We start from the raw sequence: 23,513 nt of genomic DNA on the forward strand, positions 1-23,513 counted from the left end.
ACCAAACATCACATTGAAAATATTTTTCCTCCATGCAAGTTTTTCAGTGTCTGAGAAAAAAACATTTTTGTTAATTTTATATAACAAAACCATGGTATATGAATTAAACATTTCCAATAAAGGAAATTGAGGCACAGGTCAAACAGGGGCCCCATCTGCACTATACATTTAAACTACATTATACCACTTTAAGCAGCCATGGCTTCCACCAAACAATCCTGGGAACTGTGGATTGTTAAGGGTGCTAAGAGTTATTAGGAGACCCCCTGTTCCCCTCACAGAGCTACAATTCCCAGAATGGTTTACCAATCAATCCCTCTTCCCAGGGAGCTCTGGGAATTGTATCTCTGGTGGGAAACCAGGGTTTCCTAACAACTCTAAGCACCCTTAACAAGCTATAGTTTCCACAATTCTTTGGGAGAAGCCTTTACTGTTTAAAGTATTATGATACTGATAATTTTAATGTTTCTTGTAAACCGTGTGGAGGTTTTCTTAACAATCAAGTGATATATACATTGTGAAAAATAAATAAGTAAGTAAATAAATAGATTTATAGTTCAGATCGGGGCCTGGGTTGAGGCAGAGTTTCATGACTTCACCTGTGGTGTGTGGCTTGGTAGAGCAAACCACTGCCCCCCCTTCAGAGTTAACCAGGATTGGAGGCATGTATTGAAGGCATTCCAGTGTTAGCAACATCTATACCAAGGGACTTCAGATGTCATTGGACTCCAGCTCCCATAAGCCTGAGAGAGTATCACCAATGACCAGGGGTGATTTTTATTTATTTATTTAATATTTTGATTTATATCCCGCCCTTCCTCCCAGCAGGAGCCCAGGGTGGCAGTTGTGGAAGTTGTAGCTCAACAGCATCTGAGTGACACCATGTTGGTTACCCCTGGTGTTAATGCCTAGCATCTTTAAGCACCTGCCTGAGCCCATACTGATGCCTGGGTTATAGGATGGCCAGGTGAAAAAAAGATCAGGGCTCCTGCATCTTTAACAATTGTGTAGGAGGGAGAACAGGTGCGTAGGAGAGGAAATTTCAGCAGGTGTACCTTGTCGTGCAAGCTGTACCTGCTGAAATTAACTCTTCTAGTTAAAGATGGCCTCTCCTTTTTTAAATCTGGCCACCCTACTGACCTGGTTCCTCCTGCCTTGTTATTTCCCCCCCTAGATCAGCATTCCAAGCAGCACATGGCATGTGGATCTAGCCACACATTTCATTTCCCACAGGGCCACTAATCTTTTGGCACTTTGGGTCATTGTGGAAAATGGAAAGTATAGCTAAGCCGAGCTGACTGGCATTGCTTGGACCACTGCCACCACTGCAGGATAAGCCCACTGGGGCCCACTGAAAGAGGAGGGAACAACCAGAGGACACTTTGCCCAAGGCCTCCTCATACCTGAAGCCAACCTTTGTACTAACTCTGGTATGTTCCAGTAATCACGCTGAGCAATAGTGAATAAATAAAAAGTTACAGCCACTCAGGGAATGGCACATAATGGAGCTCACTCCCAGGAATGTCTGTATAGGATTAATATGGACTATACAGTCTATAATTAAAATTTAGTTTAATTTGTCCTCACATCAAGCCACTGAGGTGTGTCCTATTATCAGTAGGTAACTGGGGCCACCCATTTAGCCCAGAGCTAAGCTGGGCCTCAAAACTCGCGTCTTCTAATTCTAAATGCAGCTCTCTATGGCCAAGATAAAAAAAAAATTGCATTGACATTGGTTACCTTTGTTAATCACCCTTAGCCTCTTTGTACACTGGCGTTTTTTCTTCCTTTCCCTTTGTCTTTCCATTTTTTGCAGTTGCCCTCTGCCAACAAAATTTAGTCTGTAAACCCGTCTTTTTGATTGATGAATCTCAATAGTGGGCAAGGTACATTGATGGTGCTACACTGATGATAATAATCATACTAACTAGTAAACAAAGCAGAAGACTGGCTTGGTCTTAAAAATGTGTTCCTGTAAAAAAAACAAAAAACCCGCCTATTATCTCAGGACAGGTTCTGGCTGGCATTTTGCTCTGGGGAAATCTAGTGTGTTAAGTTTAATATTTGGTCCTTGCTGAGTTACACACTGAAGGCACATTTTAGGACAGGGGTGGGGAACGTCAGGGCCTGGGATTGAATGTGGACCTCCAGGCCTCTCTATGTGGCCCTTGGGACTCTTCCCACATGTGCACCCTCTCCCCAGACCACCCCCCTCACTGGCTCAGCTTCTGCATCCTCCTTGAGATGTTTTGCCCGTCTGGAATGGGTCGTTGAAATGTGATAATGCCTCTTGGTTACTTGGATGGAGCATAGAGAGGGGTTTGCAAGGGCCTGCGGAAACTGGCCTCCTGTACAAAGGTAAAATTTACATTTGTTGCTCCACCCACTTTTGTCTTTGGCCCCGCCCACCACTGGCATGTGGCCCCTTGAAGGTTGCCCAGAATTGAATGTGGCCCTCAGGGCTGACAAAATTTTCCCTCCCCTGGTTTAGGAGAATCCGTGAAGAAAGAGAAATTTGTCATAAAGGCAGCCCTCCAATCCAGGGCTTTGCAGAAGACTGAGACTGGCAACAATATATTGGAAAAAAAGAAGTTTATGTAGCAGTTGAGGTTTGATAGATCAAGTTAACATGAAAAGCTATATAATGGAGGGCAACAACATGCATGGCAGAAGGACTGCAATCAGAATCTATATGAGGACAGCAATTAATCAAGGCAAACTTAAGCAACTAACCTAAAAATAATATAGTATAACATTTATATGGGACATCTTTAGGTTCATTCTATCAGTCAATGCAAATTGGTACAATGCAACAGTGTGCAATACAATCCATCATTCTTATATAATTTTATAGCAACACATAATGGCCAAAGGTAGGAGAGGGTGGTAGTCTGATCTCAGTGCGATGTCTGTGCAGTGCTATGCAGTTTAGTATACTACAATCAAATACAATAAATCATAATGCTTATGTGTGCTCCATCATGATAAAACAAACACCAGAACCTTGGTTAATGAACAGGCACCACATATGTTTTCAACAATTATAGTTTCAGGAGAACAAATATTTAATCCTATGAACTTTAACAGCTGATTATCATTGAAAACTCTAGCTAAATCATTATCATTAATTCTCTGCCCTAATTCGTTCTCTGGGGCAAAGTGCTTATTAAAGGTAAATGGTTAGCTATGACCATGCTAAGCAGCTGATTAGCACTGAAAGCACCAAATGGCTGATCAATAGTAGGACAAAATCTCTTTTTAGCTGGACTGTAAGCCTTGGAAAACTCAGGTTTTAATTGTCCCTGAACCAAAAAGCAGCAATAGAGAACACTGTAATGCAAATATGATAGGATGTAAAGTTTCAATACACTTGAAAATGAAAATAATGCAACCTTGAAAAGTAATTGAGCACCACACAGGGAAACATGGACTGATGTTGTGCACTAAGCAAGTAAATTGGGCGTGATCGAGAACCTCATTGGTTTGGCTGATAGAGATTTAAACATGCTGAGAACTCTCTCCAGTTGAAATCAGTAGGCCTTAGAAAGGGCGGGCTCTTGGTGCCATCCATGAAAAATCTTTGCCTATCAGGGCCCTCTCTTTAAACACAGTGATAAAGCAAGGGACCAGCTGGTTATACCTGCTCCTGCCCCTTATGATCATGATCCTTTTGTAAAGCCTTTCTCACTTGATTATAGGAGGGCAAATGTGAGGTTGTATCCAATGCTAATCCTACTCAGAGTAGACCTGGTTAAAAATAATGGACATGATGAACTTGGGTCCGTTAATTTCAGTGCATCTACTCTGACTAAAACTTCATCAGTCCTGTGCTCTATTGCAAGTAGGAGGAAAGTGCGGAAAAACGCACTGTTTGGAAAGCAAAAACATCTACTGTTACTCATCTCCTACTATATTGATAATGCTTAAAAGTAAATACTTGTTCTCTGGGTTACAGATTGGTAACATGGAAACTTTCCTAGAACCTGCAGTGATGCTGCCACTGAGGAAACAACAACCCAAGGGATTTTAGAGCATTTAGTTCAGATGGCACAACAATGAATTAACTTTGGCGCTTTGCACCAATTTGGAAGGTCCATGCTCAAATCCACAGTTTCCCCCAGTCCTTCAGTTGTTGGAGTTGGAAGAGAAATCATTCATTTTGTTACTTGTGGATGATCGATGTGCTATTTTTTTGTTTATTATTTATTTCATTGTGGCTGGGCTCCCTGTTGTTGGCAATGTCAGGCTTCCTCTTTCTAACTCGGTTTCCATGCGCTTGCAGTCTGGTCATTGTGGCTCCATAGCAAGTTGTTTAGTATTTGTGACCTTTGGGATATTGTTCATGTAACCTGGGGTCACTTCCTTCAGTGGCTGGTTGACCATCTTTAGCATATGAAGCAATAGTGTCCCTGTCGATTGCTGTAAAAGCTGCGAAGGCAAACTAGGTAACACTGAAGACAATGCTTTCTGACATGAATGCTTTGTTGTATCCTCCCTTCAGAGCCATGGCAAATGTAGCAGAAAAAATTATAAGGAAGGAAGTCTGAGAGAAATGGATAACAGAGAGAAAATGGTAGGATCTTATTCTGAATATTCTTCATTGTGATGAAAAAATGCTGGTTATTTCACCTGTGGAAACAAGTGGTGGGTAGAAGCAAGAGGTTAAACAATCCATCCAAAGTTGCTTGAATGATGTGGGGTGGGGGACTACATCTCTAGGACATCTGTCACTGGATAACACAATTAGATGCCCATTGATCTCACTCCAATTTTAATGCTCTTGTGATCGACAGAGTAGGCAAATAAGTACACATACACACACCAATGGACATTAGGAAACACTTCCTAATGATGAGGCCTTTTCTCACATTATGCAGTGACTAACTCAGATGTGCCACTGAAAGTACATGCAACAGGGAACCCCAGAGGAGGTATACACTGACATAGGCTTACAAACACAAGTTTGTCCTCAGTTGCTCTTAACATTTGCCAGATGTACACACAAAATGTTTAGGTCTACACTTAAAAAGCTGATATGTCAATTGGAACAAGCTCTTTGTGGAATATCCTTCCTTTGATGTTTTGAGAACAGGCTGGGCAAACACCTCCCAGGTATGCTCTATTTGATTATACTTCTTTTTTTAAACTCTGTTTTACCTTTATTTTAGTTTATAGCTTATACTAAAGAGGTATCTTGTCAGGTTGGCAGCTGACTTAGGTTGCAGTCCCAATCCAGTTTACCTGGGAATAAGCCCCATTGAATTCAGTAGGACTTACTCTTGAGTAGACATGGCTAGGATTGCAGTGTTAGATTTTCAGTTGGCCTAGATGATTCTCTTACAAATCTGTGATTCTGTGATGTGATGACTCTGCATATAGTAAAGGTAAAGGTGTCCCCGCACTTATAGTGTGAGTCGTTTCCGACTCTTAGGGTGACGTCTTGCGACGTTTACTAGGCAGACCGTATATATGGGGTGGGATTGCCAGTTCCTTCCCTGGCCTTTCTTTACCCCCCAGCATATGCCAGGTACTCATCTTACTGACCACGGATGGATGGAAGGCTGAGTGGTCCTCAACCCCTTTTGCCGGAGATTCGACTTCCTCCTTCTGTTGGAATCGAACTCCGGCCGTGAGCAGAGCTTCGGCTGCATTACTGCCGCTTACCACTCTGCGCCACGGAGGGTCTTCTGCATACAGTAGAAGGGCAAATAACAAACCAAAGTGCGAGATAGTGTTCACAATGAATTGATGGGAGTGGGGAGTGAGAAAGCCAGTGTTTTCTACATTTGTGGGTGCTTCCAAGGTTTGATTTTAACCCTTTCCCCTTTTTACCTTGATGAAAGTGACAAGGCCCCCGTAGAAGACTGCAACAGTGAAGAGAACCATGAAAGTGGAAACTTTGTTCCAGACACTGTTGGCCTCCTTCAGTTCACTGTACTCATCTTCATTTTCATTGCGGATGTCACACACGGCAACCCCCATCACGGCACAGTCCCAGGAATCTGAACAATGAGGTGAGATGAGAAGGTTACTCCATGGAGCAGAGATGGAAGAGGAAGCCTCCAAAAAAGCGACAACAAAATACAACAGAAAAATACTTGATGTAACAGACAAGGAGATATTTTGAAGGTATTATCACTTTCTATTTGGCGACCATTGACCTCGTCAAGACCAACAGTGCTCCTAGAGCAGCTTTGGTGGATCAGCATACTGTGTGGATTTTGTTTGTGCAAAAGCTCTATCCGATTATTGGATCAGGGCACAAGATACAACTGAAGAAGAAAGAAAGAAACACCTCATTGATGATTATTTTAATATAGAGCTGCAGGATACATTAAAATTGTCTAACAGAATGAAAATCACATCTAGGGGAATGTCAAAACAGCAGACAGGCCAAATCAAGATGTCAAGAAAATTGTGTTGTTTTTGTAATGGAGTGAATTTATCTGGTGGCAAGGACAAATGGTGCAGCAAAGATGTATTTTACCAGAAAGGGAATTGGTTCTTCTGATTATGATGTTTTCAGAGGAGACATGGGCTACAAGGCATGAGTAAGAGACTCCCATCATCCACTTGCTTGTGGGGACTTCAAGTGTGCTCACTAAGGAACATCTTTGTTTTTCATGATCACATTTCAAACTATGGGCATCATAACCCTTCCATGACATTTCTTTGTTCTCCTCTTCCCACTTCACAAAGAGCTCTCCTGGGTAGAAGTCTCTGACTATGCAGAGTAGGGTTACATTTAGGTCTTCATTGGAGGACTGGTGCTGGAGGTAGACTTTTGGGGACTTCATTGTGCCTGTGTTAAAAAGGGTAAACAAATTATAAAGACTGGGATCAAAATATGTTGGAATAAAAAACTAAGGGCATATCAACATTAGAGATTTATCCTGCTTTATCAGTTTTTCCCTCTTCCCAGAAAACCCTTGGAACTGTAGTTTTTTTGTTAGTGCTGGGGGGGATGGTAGCTAACCTCTAACAATACTCTTAATACCCCCACCAAGCTACAATGGCCAGAATTCATTTGAAAGTCATGAGAATGAAACTGGCATAAAACAGGTATAAGCTCGTTGTGGATACATATAACCTTAAAATCAGTGGCTGCAGTCGTGTGGTCAGGTGGCTTTAAACTTATGGAGAAAACCTCAATATTACATTGTCTGAATTTGCTCAATATTACATTGTCTGAATTAGAATTTTGGTTAAGATGGACTAGTACTTTGATTCAGTCTCCAGTAACTTTGGTGTGTTCCTAAATCACCCTGTTCTGCTCACAGTGTCATGTATTCTCAGTCTCCTGCCCACCCTTTCTTTGTCCTCACCATTCCTTCGCTCATAGTGCTGTTTGGTTTCTCTTAGACCATTATAGATGCTACAGGTAAACTTTATAGTGGATTTCCATTCCGTTAGATTCACATGCAGTTGGCCATAGATCCAAGAAGTGCTGTTGGTTTTGTTCAAGATTTTGGTAGTCACAGTATTTATGTTGGCAGGTTCTCCATCCATTGTCCAGCTGACTGTTGAATTTGTGGTTGTATTCACAAGGGGCATCATGCAGGTTAGAGCTGCACTTTTGTTTATAAAGAGCTCTTCGAAGGGTGGCAGCTGTATTTTGATAGCTGTCTTCTTGTTAAGAGATGGGACCATTCCTTCAAAAATAAATCATCATCAGATTGAACTGGCTTGTACTTTCCAACAGTTGTTTTATCTGCTGGCTAAAGATGGTATATTGTAATGATGAATAATCCAAACACAAGAGAATCCTGTGTTGGACTAACTTGCAGGTCTTAAACAAAATATGTTTATGATTATAAACTTATTCCCAGCTATCACTGGGAAATGCCTTCTTTCTAATGCAGAAATCACTTCTATGGGAAATGAAAGTATCTTCCATTTTGGTATGAGAAAGATGAAGTGTGTGTGAAGCCAGCTCAAGAAAGTGATGTGCTCCAGCATCATGTCCAACTGATTCCACCTTCTCCTACCTCCAGGTGGAACTAGGGACTATTACCCACTGCAAGAGCAAGTGCATGTCAAATGTGACATTCAAGTGCTCTAACCAGGTGGTTACCACACCTCTGAAAGTTCTACCTTATCCCCTAATTGCCCGTTCACTTCCCTATGTACAGCTGAACAAATCAATACCAACTCAATTACCACAACAATCAGCAATCTGCTGCCATCTCCATTGATTTCCAGCTAGTATGTAGTTGTTAAAAGCACAGAATAAAAAAAGATGGAAACTTTAACTTGGTAGCATGGAAGTTCTGCTCTGTGGCCTCAGATGACCTTTAGCATCTTGGAAGGATGTATGAGTAATGATTGTTGTGGCTACTAAGTTGGGGGAGAAAGACCTTCTGCAGAGGCACTCCTGTTTTCTATTAGCGTTGGTTTCCTTCTGTTTACAATTTAGGCATGTTGTTATTGTAGCATGTATAATATTGTGACTTACCAGAATAATGCAAGTCCTTCTTAATCAAGATGTTGGTTGAGCTGTGATTGACAGTGCATGTATAGATTTCTGGCTTGCTCCATTCCTCTTCGCTGAGTACCCAACTGCAGCTCTTCTGGAACTTCCCATTGCCAAGGGGCACCAGAGCTGCAGAGTCAGTACTGCAGTTTAGACTGTGTCCTTTGGTGATCCATAGAATGTCTATATTTTGGGGATAGAAGTTGGTCACAAAGCAAACAAGTTTCTGGTGTCCCCCATCTTCTGAGGTGTGGAATACTGTCACTTGTGGGCGAGCTGGTTCCAGAAAATCTGAAATGAAAATGTGGCCTTTTTGGTTGCAAAACAGAACATGCATGTGTAGAGAACAGAATTTCCTGTTAGTTAAGGTATATGGTTAAACAACAGAGCTGGCAACCAATTAAAAGTTTGAAACCCAGATGTAAACACATTTACTTGGAAGTAAGGCCCTTCTTCACACTAATTTCAGTGGAAATAACTTGGGGAGGCTTATTTCCAATTGGTGAACATACATGAGGATGTTCAGCACCTGATGACTGCAGGGTGCAAACAGCCATCCCAGCCCAAACACCACAGACAGGGCTGTCTTACCACTGAGGTCACCTCAAAAGCATTACTCTTCAATGGAGGAAGTTCAGTGTTCATCTCAGAGTTGTGTTGTGATGATTGAGTTCATGCATGGATGAATTAACCTTAATTCTAGTTAGAACTGCTGCCGAACAATTCTATGGTTCTATGAATCATTTTTAGCTGTTATGATCCACACAATAATTTGTTCTCTTCAAGGTTAGACCTTTTCCTGTTGTTGGTAAGTAGAGCATCTTCCAGCACTCAGACTTACTATATAAATGTTTACTGATGTTTTCCATGTGAGTCAAGGACTCATGCCCCACCACACAGGTATATAGAGCTCTGCTTTCCCATTCAGATGCTGGGACTTTCAGGATGCTTTGGATGCTAAAAGTGGGGCTTCCCACTTTGCCTATTGGGGGCCCTGTGATATATTCAGAGATGTCAATGTTTCTGCTGTTGTTCTTCCACCTGATGAATATTTCAGCTGGGGAGAATCCAGAGACCTCACAAGCTAACCAAGCTACAGCTTGGGAGGAAGGTTGCATCAGTTGTGTTGGCGATGGAATGACCAAGTTGAGAGACGGAGCTTTGACATGGTTGGAATCTATACGGAAGAAGATGAAAATTGAAAAGTTGACAAGGGTGGTACTCAATTTGAAGTAAAAAGTGGGAGAGTGTAATGTTGGGGGAGTAGCAAATCACACTCTTCATATACTGGAGACAGTATTTAATTTGCATGATAAGCAGCTTCAACATCCAGCTCATAGTTAAATTATGGAATTTGCTCCCATAAGAGGCAGTGATGGCCACCAACTTGGATGGCTTTAAAAGAGGATTAGACAAATCCATGGTTGATAAGGCTATTAATGGCTACTAGCCATGATGTCTATGTTCTGCCTCCATAGTGGGAGGCAATATGCTTCCAAATACCAGTTACTGGAAACTGCAAGAGGAGAGAGTGCTCTTCACACACAAGTACTGCTTGCAGGCTTCCCATGGAAAACTGGTTGGCCACTGTGAGAACAGGATGCTGGACTAGACCGTCTATTGGCCTGATCCAGCAGTCTCTTCTTATGTTATTATGCACTATGTTCACCTGGAGTCCTACTCCTTTCTCATACATATGAGACCTGCTATGTGATGGTCCCAGGCTATGGTCTGAAAGTACATAAGGCCAGTGCCCTCCTGAAGCTAAGCAGGGTCATGTCTGGTCAGTGCCTGGATGGGAGACTGCCTGGGAACCATATGTAAGCCGCCTTGGGTTTCTATCATGAAAAGAAAGGTGGGGTATAAATGTAATAAAACATATAATGGATGAGTGATGAGGAACAGGCACCTCATACATTTTTCTCTATCAGTCTCTTGGTAGCCAGAAGACTCTTTCGTCTGGGGTTTTCAGATGCAAGCTATGTTCATATCCAGTAGTTTTTCACTTATCACACATTTCTTCTGATTTTCCCTCACCATTGTTTTTCTGGATGCTTCGCTTCATGTCTGGGAAGAGTGTGCAAGGATGAGAAATTAGACACTGGACTGTGCTGCCAGTATCCCAGTCCTGTCTGGGGATGACCAGCTGGCTTTGCAAACTCTGGGTCTGGTTTGTGTGGGTTGTGATATTTGCTTTTATGGCACTCCCGGTGTGGTTGCTGCCATTCATCATCCAGGTGAGCATGACATGGTCCAGCTCATATCCTACCACTAGGCAAGTCAGGAGGGCTTCCCTTTGAACGAGTAGTCTCTCGAGCGGAGGCTTCAAGAGGTAGAGGCTGGGGGGTGGGATGCTCTTTTTACATGCTAGAGGGGAACAAAAGACAAAGATGACTTTTAAAGATGACCAGAGCTAAACATTTGGCAGGAAGAGATGGAGAAATGGAGCACACTGAGAATGGAAAAGGAATTGAGGCATGGGGGTTCCCAGCCTTTTCAACATCACATTTGGAAACTCCACTGAACTCCTTGCAGTGGTAGTAAAATCAGCCACTTTACCTTCCTGTAGAATGATGCCTTCATTGGATAAGTTGTGAAGAACTTAATCTCCACAATCTATGCCTAGCACAATATTACAGAGCATGCTGGGATAATCTACTGATGAAGTTTCACTCCCTGTTGGTCTGGTGACCTCAGGTCTAACAGGAGCCAAGGAAAATGGAGGACAGCAGGATAGTAGAGCAAAGGCATGAATTTGCTTTCTGAGAAGATAAATACCCCCCCACAGAGAGAGAGAGAGAGAGAGAGAGAGAGAGAGAGAGAGAGAGAGAGAGAGAGAGATTCTGCCATAGGGTTGAAAGATCACCTGTGCACTTGCTGATACTGCTTGTCTGGATGTCTTTTGTATCAGGTTGGGTCACCTTGCAGGTATACTCTTGTAGATTGTTCCATTCCTTCAGAGGCACGGTCAGGTTCTGGCTGGTGTAGAACTGGCCACCACTCTGCTGAAAGGTTTCTGGCTTGGATCCTGGTCTGGATTGAGCCTTTCCACCTTTCTCCCAGGTGACTTCGATGCTCTCTAGGAAGTAGCCATGGATGGAACAGAGTAAAGTGATATCACCCTTGTTTCCCAGGCCTGTGCTCGGACAGAGTGGGTTAGTGCTGAGAGTCAACGAGAGGGCTGTAGACACAATCCAGTCTGAAGAGAAAGATATATATAGAGAAAGGTATCACTTTTATTTAGATTAATTTTGTTAGACTGTGATGAATGTTGGAACCTCCAAAATAGCACTAGTGACCTTAGAATGAAGCCACCAATATCCTGGGCATAGTATGTCCTATCTATATTCCCTTTCTTTCTTCCTCCACCCCGGTATCTCAGTTTTTTCACTGTTGCTTCTGACTATGGCTCACCTGCCAGACCAGCTGTTATAAACCAAACAACTTTGTCTCTTAACTCCTTTCCCACTATCCAACTCTACAAGTCTCTTTCGCTGCCATGACAGCTCTAACAGGCCTGTCTTAACTAGCTTGCTTAATTTTCATTAGCTAATGGAGAGATTTGGCACAGAAATTTTGGCAATTTGGTGTGTGGTTTATTGCTGTACTTCACCTTTTCTAGAGATGCGCCGGACAATCGTTGAATTTGTTTCCAGGTGCATCACCTCACATGTGTTGATCTCCCCTTCTTGCCATTGGGAGATGGAGATATTCAATTGATTGCTGGCTCTGTATGTCCTGTCTGCCATCTTCTGTTCCATAAATGTTTTGTTCTTGTTTTGTGGGCCACCCTTCCACTCAATGATCACATTTTGGGGTCTGTAGTTAGAGGCGATGCATTCCAGCGTTACTGTTTTCTTTTCCTGATCTATTGACTGCAGGAGTTCAACAGTAGGCACTTGAGGCTGGTCTGTGAAGAAACTGCAGTTATAGGTAACCATAATAATGGGAAAAAAGAGTATCATTGTAGGATGGGCAAGCAAGACACCAAATTACCTGTGTTAAGCAAAAGGAGTCCCTCAGGAGCATAAGCAAAAGAAATGAAGAAATTCTTCATGAGTCAAGCAGGGCGAACAGCAAACCAGGACCTTGTGTGTCTTCCCAGCGCAGGCAGTAGAAGCATTGCTGTGCGATAGGTGTGAGAAGCTGATAGAACTGAATTTTGGGCATGCCCAGAACGTGTGGCAGGGGCCCAAGTATCACTCACATGAACCCAGCAGTACTTGATCTAGAGCTGGGGTCCTTTGGTCAATGAAATTAGAGTTGTGCTGAATAAGGGTACATTGTCTTCACAACTGGTTCCATCTAAAGAGAATGCTTTCTTGATTGTCCTGTCTGTGCGCTGAGTTCAGAGGACAAGAGAATTCTGTGTGGGTCCACACTTTGTTCTCCTGGAGACTTACCAGAGCCAATGTTCCTCAGGTGAACGTGTGAACTTCTCCCCATTGAAAAGCAGAGAAGTGAGGCAAGCTGGTATAAATACTCTGCCTGTGGTGTTTGATTTCTGATGGCCATCTTGCACGTGCAAGTCATCTCCAGAATCATTTGTGCAATGTGTGGACTTGCCCTGTGGCTTTCCTGAGAGTGTTGCAAATGTCTTCTACTTGCACTAGCTTTCAGAGACTAGGGTTAAGTATTACACTGTGGGTGAGATTTCAGGAGATATTTTATTGAAGCTAAGTTACACCTTGACTTCAGTGTTGTTGTATGTCACGTTGCATCCTGTGAGTGCCTACAAATGACTCTTAGCACTCATGCGCTCCCCCTCCCTTAATACTCTTTTATCTTTTTGCAGTTACAACCATTGCCTGAGTGCTAGGCAGGGGTACGTAGACATTCCTAGAACTGTTGAAAGCAATAGGGTGGTTCAGTGTTGATCTTCCTCTTTGATGCACTCTATCTACTCTCCTTTGAATCAAGGCATGGTTTTCATGGTGCAGTTGCCCTATCCTACACCGCTGATCTGGTGGCCATATCCCAAGTCTAGTGTTGCAACACTGGTGTAACATTGGCTGCACTGGTGTAATACTACAATGTGAAACATTATATTAGCATACAGGCCTTTGTACTGAATCCTATACACTTTTTGCCGTGTACCATAGACCTTACCCTGCAGTTCGGCTCTTAAGTAAATATAGCGATTTAAATATGTGTAGATAAGGGAAATGAACAAGACCTTTTCCAGTGATGAGGCCTTTCCTAACATTGGTACATCTGCCTTCTAGCAATGACAAGGAGTTTCTACCAAAGAGTGGTGTGATCTACTCTGATACGCAGCCTTCAGAAGTGAAGAAACTGAGAGTAACCTTACCGATCTTGGCAACCGTAGCACCCACCTTGGAAGAGCCACTTACCAAAGGGTACCTTTTCACTGGCACTGAGTGGCTTGTCGGAGGAGGAGTGGTGGACCACGCAGCTGTAGCTGCCACCCTTCCCTCCTGCTGCATCTCTGCCAATTTTCAGGATGCTGTAAGTGGCGTGCGCATTCCCGTCTGGTGTCACAGGCCCGTTGTCATACAGTGCTGCGTTTAGGGGTAGGTTGTCCTTCTTCCATGAGATGCTAATTTCCTCTGGGGAAAACCCACTCACATCGCAGACAAGAATTAGGGCTTTTGTACTGTTGGCTGAGATGTCAAGGTTGGCTCGAGAAATGGTAATGGAGGGCTTCATGGTTTCTAAATTCAAAAAGGAAGGGGGGTTGATTTTAATGGGGAATAGCAGAATAATACTTCTAATTTAAGAGAGTGTCCTTATTAATGAAGTGCCTAAAGCTGCATAAGTTGCTGCATATGTATGTGTGTATATATACACACACACATTTAAAAACACTCACATGTCCTCCTTATTTATTTATTTATTTGATTGATTCATTGATTGATATCCCGCCCTTTCTCCCACTAGGAGCCCAGGGCTGCAAATGGTTTATAACCTAACAACAAAAAGACTGGGAAAGGAAGGGGACAAGATATAGGGTTGGTCTAAATTGCTTCTTTTAGTGATTTTTTTAATAGTGGGAGCAGGGCTTCGGGGGGGCAGCTAAAGAGTTTCCTAAAATTACTCATAATTCTACCTTTTCAGTGGCCACTTTCTCCTCTCCTCTGTTAATTAGGTGCCATTTTTTCTCTCCTATCTGTCTTCTTTCTCAGATGTTCCCAGCCAGTCAGCAGTCACATAGTGAATTTGATGAAGTCATGATGATGCTATGTAGCCAATCAGATTTGGCTATGAATGTACTGTCACATCCCAGTGAGCCAATTAAGACTGAGAATCAAGCTTCCTGCATCAGGTTGACCTCATTCTAAAGGAGCAGATTCCATTGCATCCATTTTGAATTTATGCAACAACAAAAAAACTCATTCAAGAAAGAGGCTATTGCTGTAGCTGTAAATACTCATGAAAAATTTCCCCTTTGCAACTCAGACCTAACTATAGTGGGCCAGTGGGTAAAAAAAATTAATGAAATGCTTTTCTCTGTGGGACTTGTTTGGGGATGGGGAGATGTTTGCTTGTTAGCAGAGTTCATTTCTAGCAACCAGACTTAGGCAGCTATACTCACGTGCATCCTTTTGGATTGTTACTCCTTTGGTGAGTTCTTTATAGCAACTTCCAGCTACTTTGCAGGTGAAACTGGTGCCCTTTCTCCATTGTTCCAAAGATACTGGGAAGGTGTGTTTCATGGTCTGGATTCCTTCGGCGGCCTTCTTCCCCATTTCTGCCTGACCCCCAGTGCTGGGCCTGCCATTCACATCCCAGGTTACTTGGACATTTTCAAGGTTGGAGCCAGTTACAAAGCATGTGATGCTCGCCGTCCCCTCAAGTAGGTCTCTGTAGGATGGGTTGATGATGGAGATGGTAGGTTGTCGCCTAGAATCGTAGCAAGCTGGGGAGCAGATGAAGAGATAGGGATGGGGGAAGATTGCATCAGTATTTGAAATCAGTGGTGCTCTTTGAATATGGAAGAAAAATTGTTTAGGCCCAAAACCTATGCACAGTTACTTGGGGACAAACACCGTTGAAACGTGCAAGGGACTGGGTTGTATTATGCTAGCTTTTAAGGTAAGAACATTTGGGGATTAAAAGTGACACAATCGTGTTTATGATCTTTTTAGCTTTTAATTTTTAACATGTAGGCACCATTTTGGTCAGAGTCTGTGTTGGAATTGCTTTTTAATATGTTTTTAAAGCTTTTAAAATGTTTTTTTTTAAAAAAATGTATTTAAAGATGTTTTGTTTTAATATGTTTTTAATGATGTTTTGTTGTAATATATTTTAAAGTCTGTTTGTATGATGTTTTAGAGTGTTTTTAGTGCTTTTGTTTGTCGTCCTGGGCTCCTACTGGGAGGAAGGGCAGGATATAAATCTAATAAATAAATTTTGTGGTGATTACTTATCTCCATCCATCCCCTCTTTATCTATTTTTAAACTGTTTTTCTAATGTTTATTATTTTCCTATTATGTTGTTGTTATGTGCCTTCAAGTTGATTGTGACTTATGGCGACCCTATGAATCAGTGAGCTCCAAGAGCATCTGTCATGAACCACCCTGCTCAGATCTTGTAAGTTCAGGTCTGTGGCTTCCTTTATGGAATCAATCCATCTCTTGTTTGGCCTTCCTCTTTTTCTACTCCCTCTGTTTTCCCAGCATTATTGTCTTTTCAAGTGAATCATGGCTTCTCATGATGTGTCCAAAATATGATAACCTCAGTTTCATCATTTTAGCTTCTAGTGACAGTTCTGGTTTAATTTGTTCTAACACCCAATTATTTGTCTTTTTTTGCAGTCCATGGTATGCGCAAAGCTCTTCTCCAACACCACATTTCAAATGAATTGATTTTTCTCGTATCCGCCTTTTTCACTGTCCAACTTTCACATCCATACATAGAGATCGGGAATACCACGATCTGAATGATCCTGACTTTGGTGTTCAGTGAAAATATTTATTTGCTGATGGGATCTGAGAATATTGTGTTGATAACAAATCAGGAAAGATTGTTTTGGGTTGTAAGTTACAGATAGTTCAGTGAAGATTTCAATCTACCGTGGGGCAGCTGGGAAAAAGACAAATCCATCCTAGGGATTATTAGGAAACAAATGAAAAATAAACTGGCAGTATCGTAACAGCTTCATACAAATCTATGGTGCAGCCAGACTTAGAAAAGGATGTACAGTTCTAGCCACCCTATTTGAAAAGAGCTGGAAAAGATGCAGAAATGGGCAACCAAAATGATTGGGTGTCTGGACTATTCCCCATATAAGAAAATACTAAAATCCAGGACAGACAAAAAGAAGTACTTCTTCACAGAATACCTAGGTCCTTATGTATTTTGCTGCTGCTGGAGATGGTGGTAGCCACATACCAAAAGGTAAAGGTGTCCCCGCACTTGTAGTGCGAGTCGTTTCCGACTCTTAGGGTGACGTCTTGCGACATTTACTCGGCAGACCGTATATATGGGGTGGGATTGCCAGTTCCTTCCCCACGCACGCACATCTCTGCCATCAAGTAAGATGGCGGCAGCGGCTTCAGTACCTTAGGGAAGCTGCAGCTGCCATCTTCATTAAGGGCAATGCTAAAAAGCCGGCTGACAGGTAAGTGGGGGGCACAGATCACGGAAGGGGAGCGGATGGCTCCTCAGGGGCTCCTGTAGCTCCAGGGCCCATGGGCCAGTGCCCAACCTGGCCACCCTTTAGAACCGGCCCTGAGCCTTATCCTACATGGATTTGTCTAACCCCTCTTTAAAGCTGTCCAAGTTGGTGGCAATGGATTCCACAGTTTACAGATTATTTATTTATTTATTTGATTTATATCCCACCCTTCCTCCCAGCAGGAGCCCAGGGCGGCAAACAAGAGCACTAAAAACACTTTAAAACGTCATAAAAACAAACTTTAAAATACATCATGGAACAAAATATCTCTAAAAAAGTTTCTTAAAAAAGCTTTCAAAACATCTTCTAAAAAAAAGATTAAAAATGTTAAAGAAAGGTTTAAGAACATATTAAAAAGCAATTCCAACACAGATGCAGACTGGGATAAGGTCTCAACTTAAAAGACTTGTTGAAAGAGGAAGGTCTTCAATAGGCACCGAAAAGATAACAAAGATGGCGCCTGTCTAATATTTAAGCGAATTCCACAGGGTAGTTGTCACCACACTAAAGGTCCCTTTCCTATGTTGTGCAGAACATACCTCCTGATAAGATGGTATCTGCAGGAGGCCCTCACCTGCAGAGCGCAGTGATCGACTGGGTATATAAGAGATAAGGCGGTCTTTCAGGTATCCTGGTCTCAAGCTATATAGAGCTTTGTACACCAAAACTAGAACCTTGAACTTGGCCCTGTAGCAAATGGGCAGCCAGTGCAATTCTTTCAGCAGCGGGGTGACATGTTGGCGATACCCTGTTCCAGTGAGCAGTCTGGCTGCCGCATTTTGCACCAGCTGAAACTTCTGGAACAACCTCAAGGGCAGCCCCACATCGAGTGCATTACAATAATCCAGCTTGAAGGTTACCAGGCATGGACAACAGTGGTCAAGCTATCCCGGTCCAGAAACGGCTGCATCTGTCTTACCAGCTGAAGCTGGTAAAAGGCACTCCCAGCCACTGAGGTCACCTGGGCCTTCAGCGACAAAGATGGATCCAGGAGCACCCCCAGACTACGAACCTGCTCTTTCAGAGGGAGTACAACCCCATCCAAAGCAGGCAACTGAGCAATTATCTGAACTCGGGAATCACCAACCCATAACGCCTCCATCTTGCTAGGATTCAGACTCAGTTTATTGGCCCTCATCCAGCCCACCACCGAGTCCAGGCAGCGGTCAAGGGCTTGCATGGCCTCTCCCCATTCAGATGTGACGGAGAAATAGAGCTGGGTATCATCAGCATACTGCTGACACCTCGCTCCAAATCTCCTGATGACCGCTCCCAAGGGCTTCACGTAGATGTTAAACAGCATGGGGAACAAGATGGTACCCTGCGGCACCCCACAGCACAACTGCCAGGGGGCCGAAAGACAGTCAGCCAATGCTATTCTCTGAAAATGACCTTGGAGATAGGATCTGAACCTCTGTAAAACAGTGCCTCCAATATCCATCTCGTCTCAGAAGGATACCATGGTCAATGGTATCAAAAGCCGCTGAGAGATCAAGTAAGAGTAACAGGGTTGCACTCCCCCTGTCCTCCTCCCGATAGAGGTCATCCATCAGGGTGACCAAGGCTGATTCAGTCCCATAACCAGGCCTGAACCGAGATGAAGAACAGTGACCAGGTAGCACTAAAAACCACCAGTATGAAAGAATGAGTCTGGATATTCTGTAAAAAGTGTATGAATTGGATGGCAGTTCTAGACAAAAGAACTAGTGTATGTGCCATATGAGTTTTCTTATTCTTGATGTTGCCATGATGTACCTGCCAAGCTCATATTTAGTTTATTTACTATATTTATATAAGCTGGCCAATAACATGTTCCCTGGCTGGTTGCAAAAAAGAGAGGCTAAAATACTGTTAAAATATAAGAACAAATAAAATAGCTGGATAAACACTTTTTAACCCCCACGGAAAGAGTTAAAACCAGTTTACCAGCACAATAACTTACACTTCAGACATGAAGAGCTCAGATTTGAAGACCACCAATTATTTTAACAGGACTTAGTCTATAAAAAAGGTAATCTGGCACTCAAAAGACATAAAGGAGTGCCGGGTGAACTTCTCTGCCACTACTGAGAATGTCCTGTCCCCGGTAGCCACCCACCTTCCTTCACTTGATGGAGGCACACAGAGCAGGGTCTCTGAGGAGGAACATAAAGTTCAGAGAGATGTATGTGGGATAAGGCGATAACAACCTAGGATTATATTCAACTAAGGCCTATTCGGAGGAGACCCACCAAAATTAATGCACCTAGGTTAGACATGTCCATTAACTTCAATGGGTCTGTTCTGAGTAGGGCCTAGTTGAATACCACCTACAGAAGCTGCCTTATACTGAGAGGAGAGACACACTTACTGTTTTGTTGGTTCCAGTGCAGCTGTACCTCTCTTTTCTGAAAATGGGGGCACATCACACTCATCAGACCCCACCCCCTTTTACTGTAAAGTCTGATGGAATCAACTTGAGTGCGTTTTTTAAAAAAACCGTTTCAAAGAGATTTCACAACTAGGGTTGCCAGGTCCATGGCCTGAGACTGATCCTGTATCTGTAGGAGAAGAGAAAGTCAGCCAAGTGGAGGTGTTCTTGCAACTCTGTAATGGGAAAAACCACAAGGTGGAATTCTCCCTTCCCCCTCCACAACTTTTAAAGATACAGAAGACCTCTTGGAGACCGGGCCTGGCAACCAAGAGGCCTTCTGTATCTTTAAAAGTTGTGCAGGGGGAAGGGAGTATTCCACCTTGTGGGTTTTCCCATTACAGGGTTGCAAGAACACCTGCACTTGGCAGACTTTCTCTTCTAAAGATACAGGATCAGTCTCAGGCCAAGAACCTGGCAACCCTATTCACAACGGATTGGCAGATCAGCCTATTCCCCCTCCAGGTGTGGCCTATGGAAAAACTTTGCTGTAGGTGACTAGTGTGCCCGTAGCCTTAGTCAGACCAATGATCCACACTGACTGGTAGCGACTGTACAGGGTTTCAGACAGAGAGTCTCTCCCAGCCCTACCTGAAGATGCCAGGGATTGAAATGAGAACTTCTGTGTCCAAAGCAGATGCTCTACCACTGAGTTACAGCCTTTCTGCCCCCCCCCAAATCTTTTATGGAAGCCAGTCCCAAGCCGCTTATAACATGGCTTTGTTGCTTACATCCTGGAGAGCCCCTGATAATAATGCATGAACCCAGTGACACCTCTTGGCCATCTGTCAACTTTCACCCATCCATCATTCCCTTATCCTTATAGCTGGTAGCTCTCACCATGGCAGTTGCTGGTGTTGTACATTGCCACGTTCTGGCTGCTTGGTGGGCGGCTCACTTTACACGTGTAGACGTCCCCTTTGTCCCAGCTCTGTTTGCTGACGTTCCGTTGGACAAAGCTGGAGTAGCCATGGCTTTTCTCCTGGTCCCTTCTCAGTGTTGCTTCTACTTTGCCTTGCTCCCCTTCTCCATTCTTCAGCCATTCCACAGTGGCTTTCCCGGGGCCAAGGCTCCGGAGGAAGCACACCAGCTCTAGGCTGCTCTCTGTGGCCTGTTCGCCGCAGTTGGGGGTTAAGATCTGAACCTGGACTGGCTTCGGAGGTTCGCTAATGCAATCTGAGAGGAGAGGATGGAGCACATTGTTATTAATTCATATAACAAAGCCTACAGAAAATCAGTCTAAGAGAAAGCAGGATCAAAATGCACCCTATAAAGATAGAAACAAACTCTTTAAGACAGGGATGGGGAACATGTGGTTCTGCAAATGCTGTTGGGCTCTTATCACTCCCAGTCAGCATGGCCAAGTGGTCAGGAGGATGGAAGTTGCAGTCCAACCATCTGCGGAGGACTGCAAGTCTCCCAAGTCCTGAATTAAAAGAACAGTGAAATATACAATAAAATCAAGATTTTTAAAAAAGATTTTTAAAAAAGTTGCACTACAAGGATAGACTATTACCTATGCAAGTAAATGCTTAACACAAATGCCTTTAGAGTTGGAGTTTTTGTTTTAAAAGAGTTTTAAAAGAGTCCTTCACTTCAAAAGCCACATTAGAAAATTATGAAGTTTAGGAACGAACTATGTGTGATGACGTGCATAGTAAATAGCAGCAGCTGGGGTGCAGACTAATAGGGTTGGGGCTGTGGTGCACAGTGAGGGAGGTGAATCTTTCCTTTCACACGCGATCCTGACAAAACTCACCCCTGGGCATTTACTTGCGTAGGTAATACTCTATCCTTGGAGCTGCAATTTGGTGTGGGAGAGAAGAGGTCATTGATACCAATTACAGCTTCCCTCTCATGCCAAGTACCAGTGAGGGGAGGGTTCCAGAGCTTGTCAGTCAAGTGACATCACAACGATGTCATATGTTTGAAGGGGCAGCCCCACCCACCCTCCTTCTCCTCTCTGCATGTGCCCACACACCCTTCCCAAACATGCTCCAGAGGATTGGGGGGACCCACAGAACAAATTGAGGTGGGCACGGGGGTGCACGGGGAGAGGAGAGTGAAGGGAAGTTCCTCTGAACGGCCAAAGTTCCCTGTGCTAGCGGATACTGCCCTATGTCAGTTTATTACGTGTTGGCTTCAGACAACCATTTCATCATACTAGGAGGTGTGGCAGGGGAGGAATATCACCTTATGGTGACTGTTTCCCTCTCAGAACACAATTGCCAACATGAGAGAATTCCCTAAAGCATGCTGTGCCTTGAGCATGTGCTCTTAGCAGGGTGGCACCAGTTCTCTGGAATCATCTTCCCTTAGAAGGGAAGCAAGGCCCAACATTAATACTTGTTTTCAAAGCTCGTTGAAGGCCTCCCCCTGCCCCCATCCTTCCTGAATTAGTTTGTACTATTTCTGTGGCTTTTCATTTTGGATGATTTCATGGTTTTAACATTGGTTTATCATTTGTATTATGTTTTATAGTCTTTTTTTTAAAAAAAAAAACACTGCTTGGGTATTCTTTGAATGTAGAGCAGTTTATAAACTCTCAAATAAATAGCATGACTAGAATTGGCTCAGAAAATAGTATGGTTTGTTTTGTGCATGTGGCATTTTTAAAGTTTCCCCATCTCCTTTTCTCCCCCCACCGCCACCCCACTCTTAAGCATCTTACGTTTGTAGTCGAAGGTTGCTGAGATGGGATCTCTTCCTGTCTTGGGCTGTACAAGGCACTTATACGGTTTTGCCTTAAAGTCTGAAGGACTGACTGAGAGCTGACTTATGCTGAAGACCTTGTTGCTTCCTTTGCGGAGTTCTCCTGGGTACTTTTTTGCTGGACCGTTAGGTTCCCACGTGATTGTTGCAGAGCCTGGAAAATTTTCTTTAAGGAGGCAGGCTAAGCTTATGTCTTCCTCGTGGCCCCCATTGTTGAAATTGCAGCAGGACATCAGAGAAAACACAGAAGGAGATGCTGGGCTCTCTGTAGGAATTGAAAAAGAGATGGCAGGTGATGAAGAATATGAAAAGACAGAACTACATCTTAAATTATATGATGCTTAGGCTTACGATCCTGTATCTTCAGGAAAAGAGAAAGTCAGCCAAGTGCAGGTATTCTTGCAACACAGTAATGGGAAAAACCACAAGGTGCAATTCTCCCTTCCCCCTGCACAATATGCCAGGCCCGGCCTCCAAGAGGTCTTCTGTATCTTTAAAAGTTGTGCAGGGGGAAGGGAGGATTCCACCTTTTGGTATTTCTCATTACAGTGTTGCAAGAACACCTGCACTTGGCTGACTTTCTCTTCTCCTAAAGATACAGGATCAGCCTCAGGCCCTGAACCTGGCAACCCTAACAACCACAGCACATGGCTTCACTTACCTGATTTAGATCTAAGCATCACAGAGGTCACACGAAACATTACGTGCTTGCACAGCCACCTATGTGGCAAGCAGCGCATCAAAACCTTCATCCATCAGTGCCGTTGCTCCACTTCCCACTCAGCTGATGGGATGAACAGGATGATTTGTATGATCCTCCAGAAATAATGTCTACCTCAGTTTACCTGGTGAGAAAGTCATTCACTGCTACCATAGACTTCAAATAAACTGTCTGTCTATTAGGCCATTCCATTCTGTCTCTTAGGGGTCTGTTAGTTCATTCTATTGTTCAGCATGAATTGCAAGTGTAGTCTAGAACAGGATGTTGACACACACACACCAACACAGGAATGGGCATAAAGTAAATCTGGATCTACTGGCAGATCTCTTGAGCGATTTGTAGTAGAATATCAAATATTTTGGACTCCCAATTGTTTAACAATGGCAACAACAAAGTGATTCCTCTCCCCACAACCATAAATTATATTGTTGAAAGGAATAAAGGTTATGGAAATGTAAAAAGAAGATTTTTGTGTGGAAGTCCTATGAGTTCTGTTCAGTTCTAATATTCAAAACTAGTTCCTGAGATCAGAATTCTTTAATTCCAAGTGTATGT

At 43.3% G+C, this 23,513-nt stretch overlaps 1 protein-coding gene across 1 annotated transcript; it reads right to left on the bottom strand.

Moving 5' to 3' along the window:
• Positions 1-2,575: 2,575 nt before the first annotated feature.
• Positions 2,576-22,938, bottom strand: LOC133366826 (uncharacterized). The gene is made up of 14 exons (XM_061590344.1): positions 22,899-22,938; positions 22,197-22,502; positions 20,366-20,701; positions 15,030-15,353; positions 13,828-14,148; positions 12,087-12,383; positions 11,340-11,609; positions 10,511-10,840; positions 9,315-9,650; positions 8,456-8,764; positions 7,326-7,652; positions 6,488-6,802; positions 5,833-6,002; positions 2,576-4,629 (listed from the first exon to the last, which is right to left on the bottom strand). Exons 1-14 carry the CDS (start codon positions 22,936-22,938, stop codon positions 4,621-4,623), a joined length of 3,690 nt encoding a protein of 1,229 aa, XP_061446328.1. The 3' UTR covers positions 2,576-4,620.
• Positions 22,939-23,513: the final 575 nt, after the last annotated feature.

Source organism: Rhineura floridana, chromosome 11, assembly GCF_030035675.1.
Source record: "Rhineura floridana isolate rRhiFlo1 chromosome 11, rRhiFlo1.hap2, whole genome shotgun sequence".
NCBI classification, from domain to species: domain Eukaryota; kingdom Metazoa; phylum Chordata; class Lepidosauria; order Squamata; family Rhineuridae; genus Rhineura; species Rhineura floridana.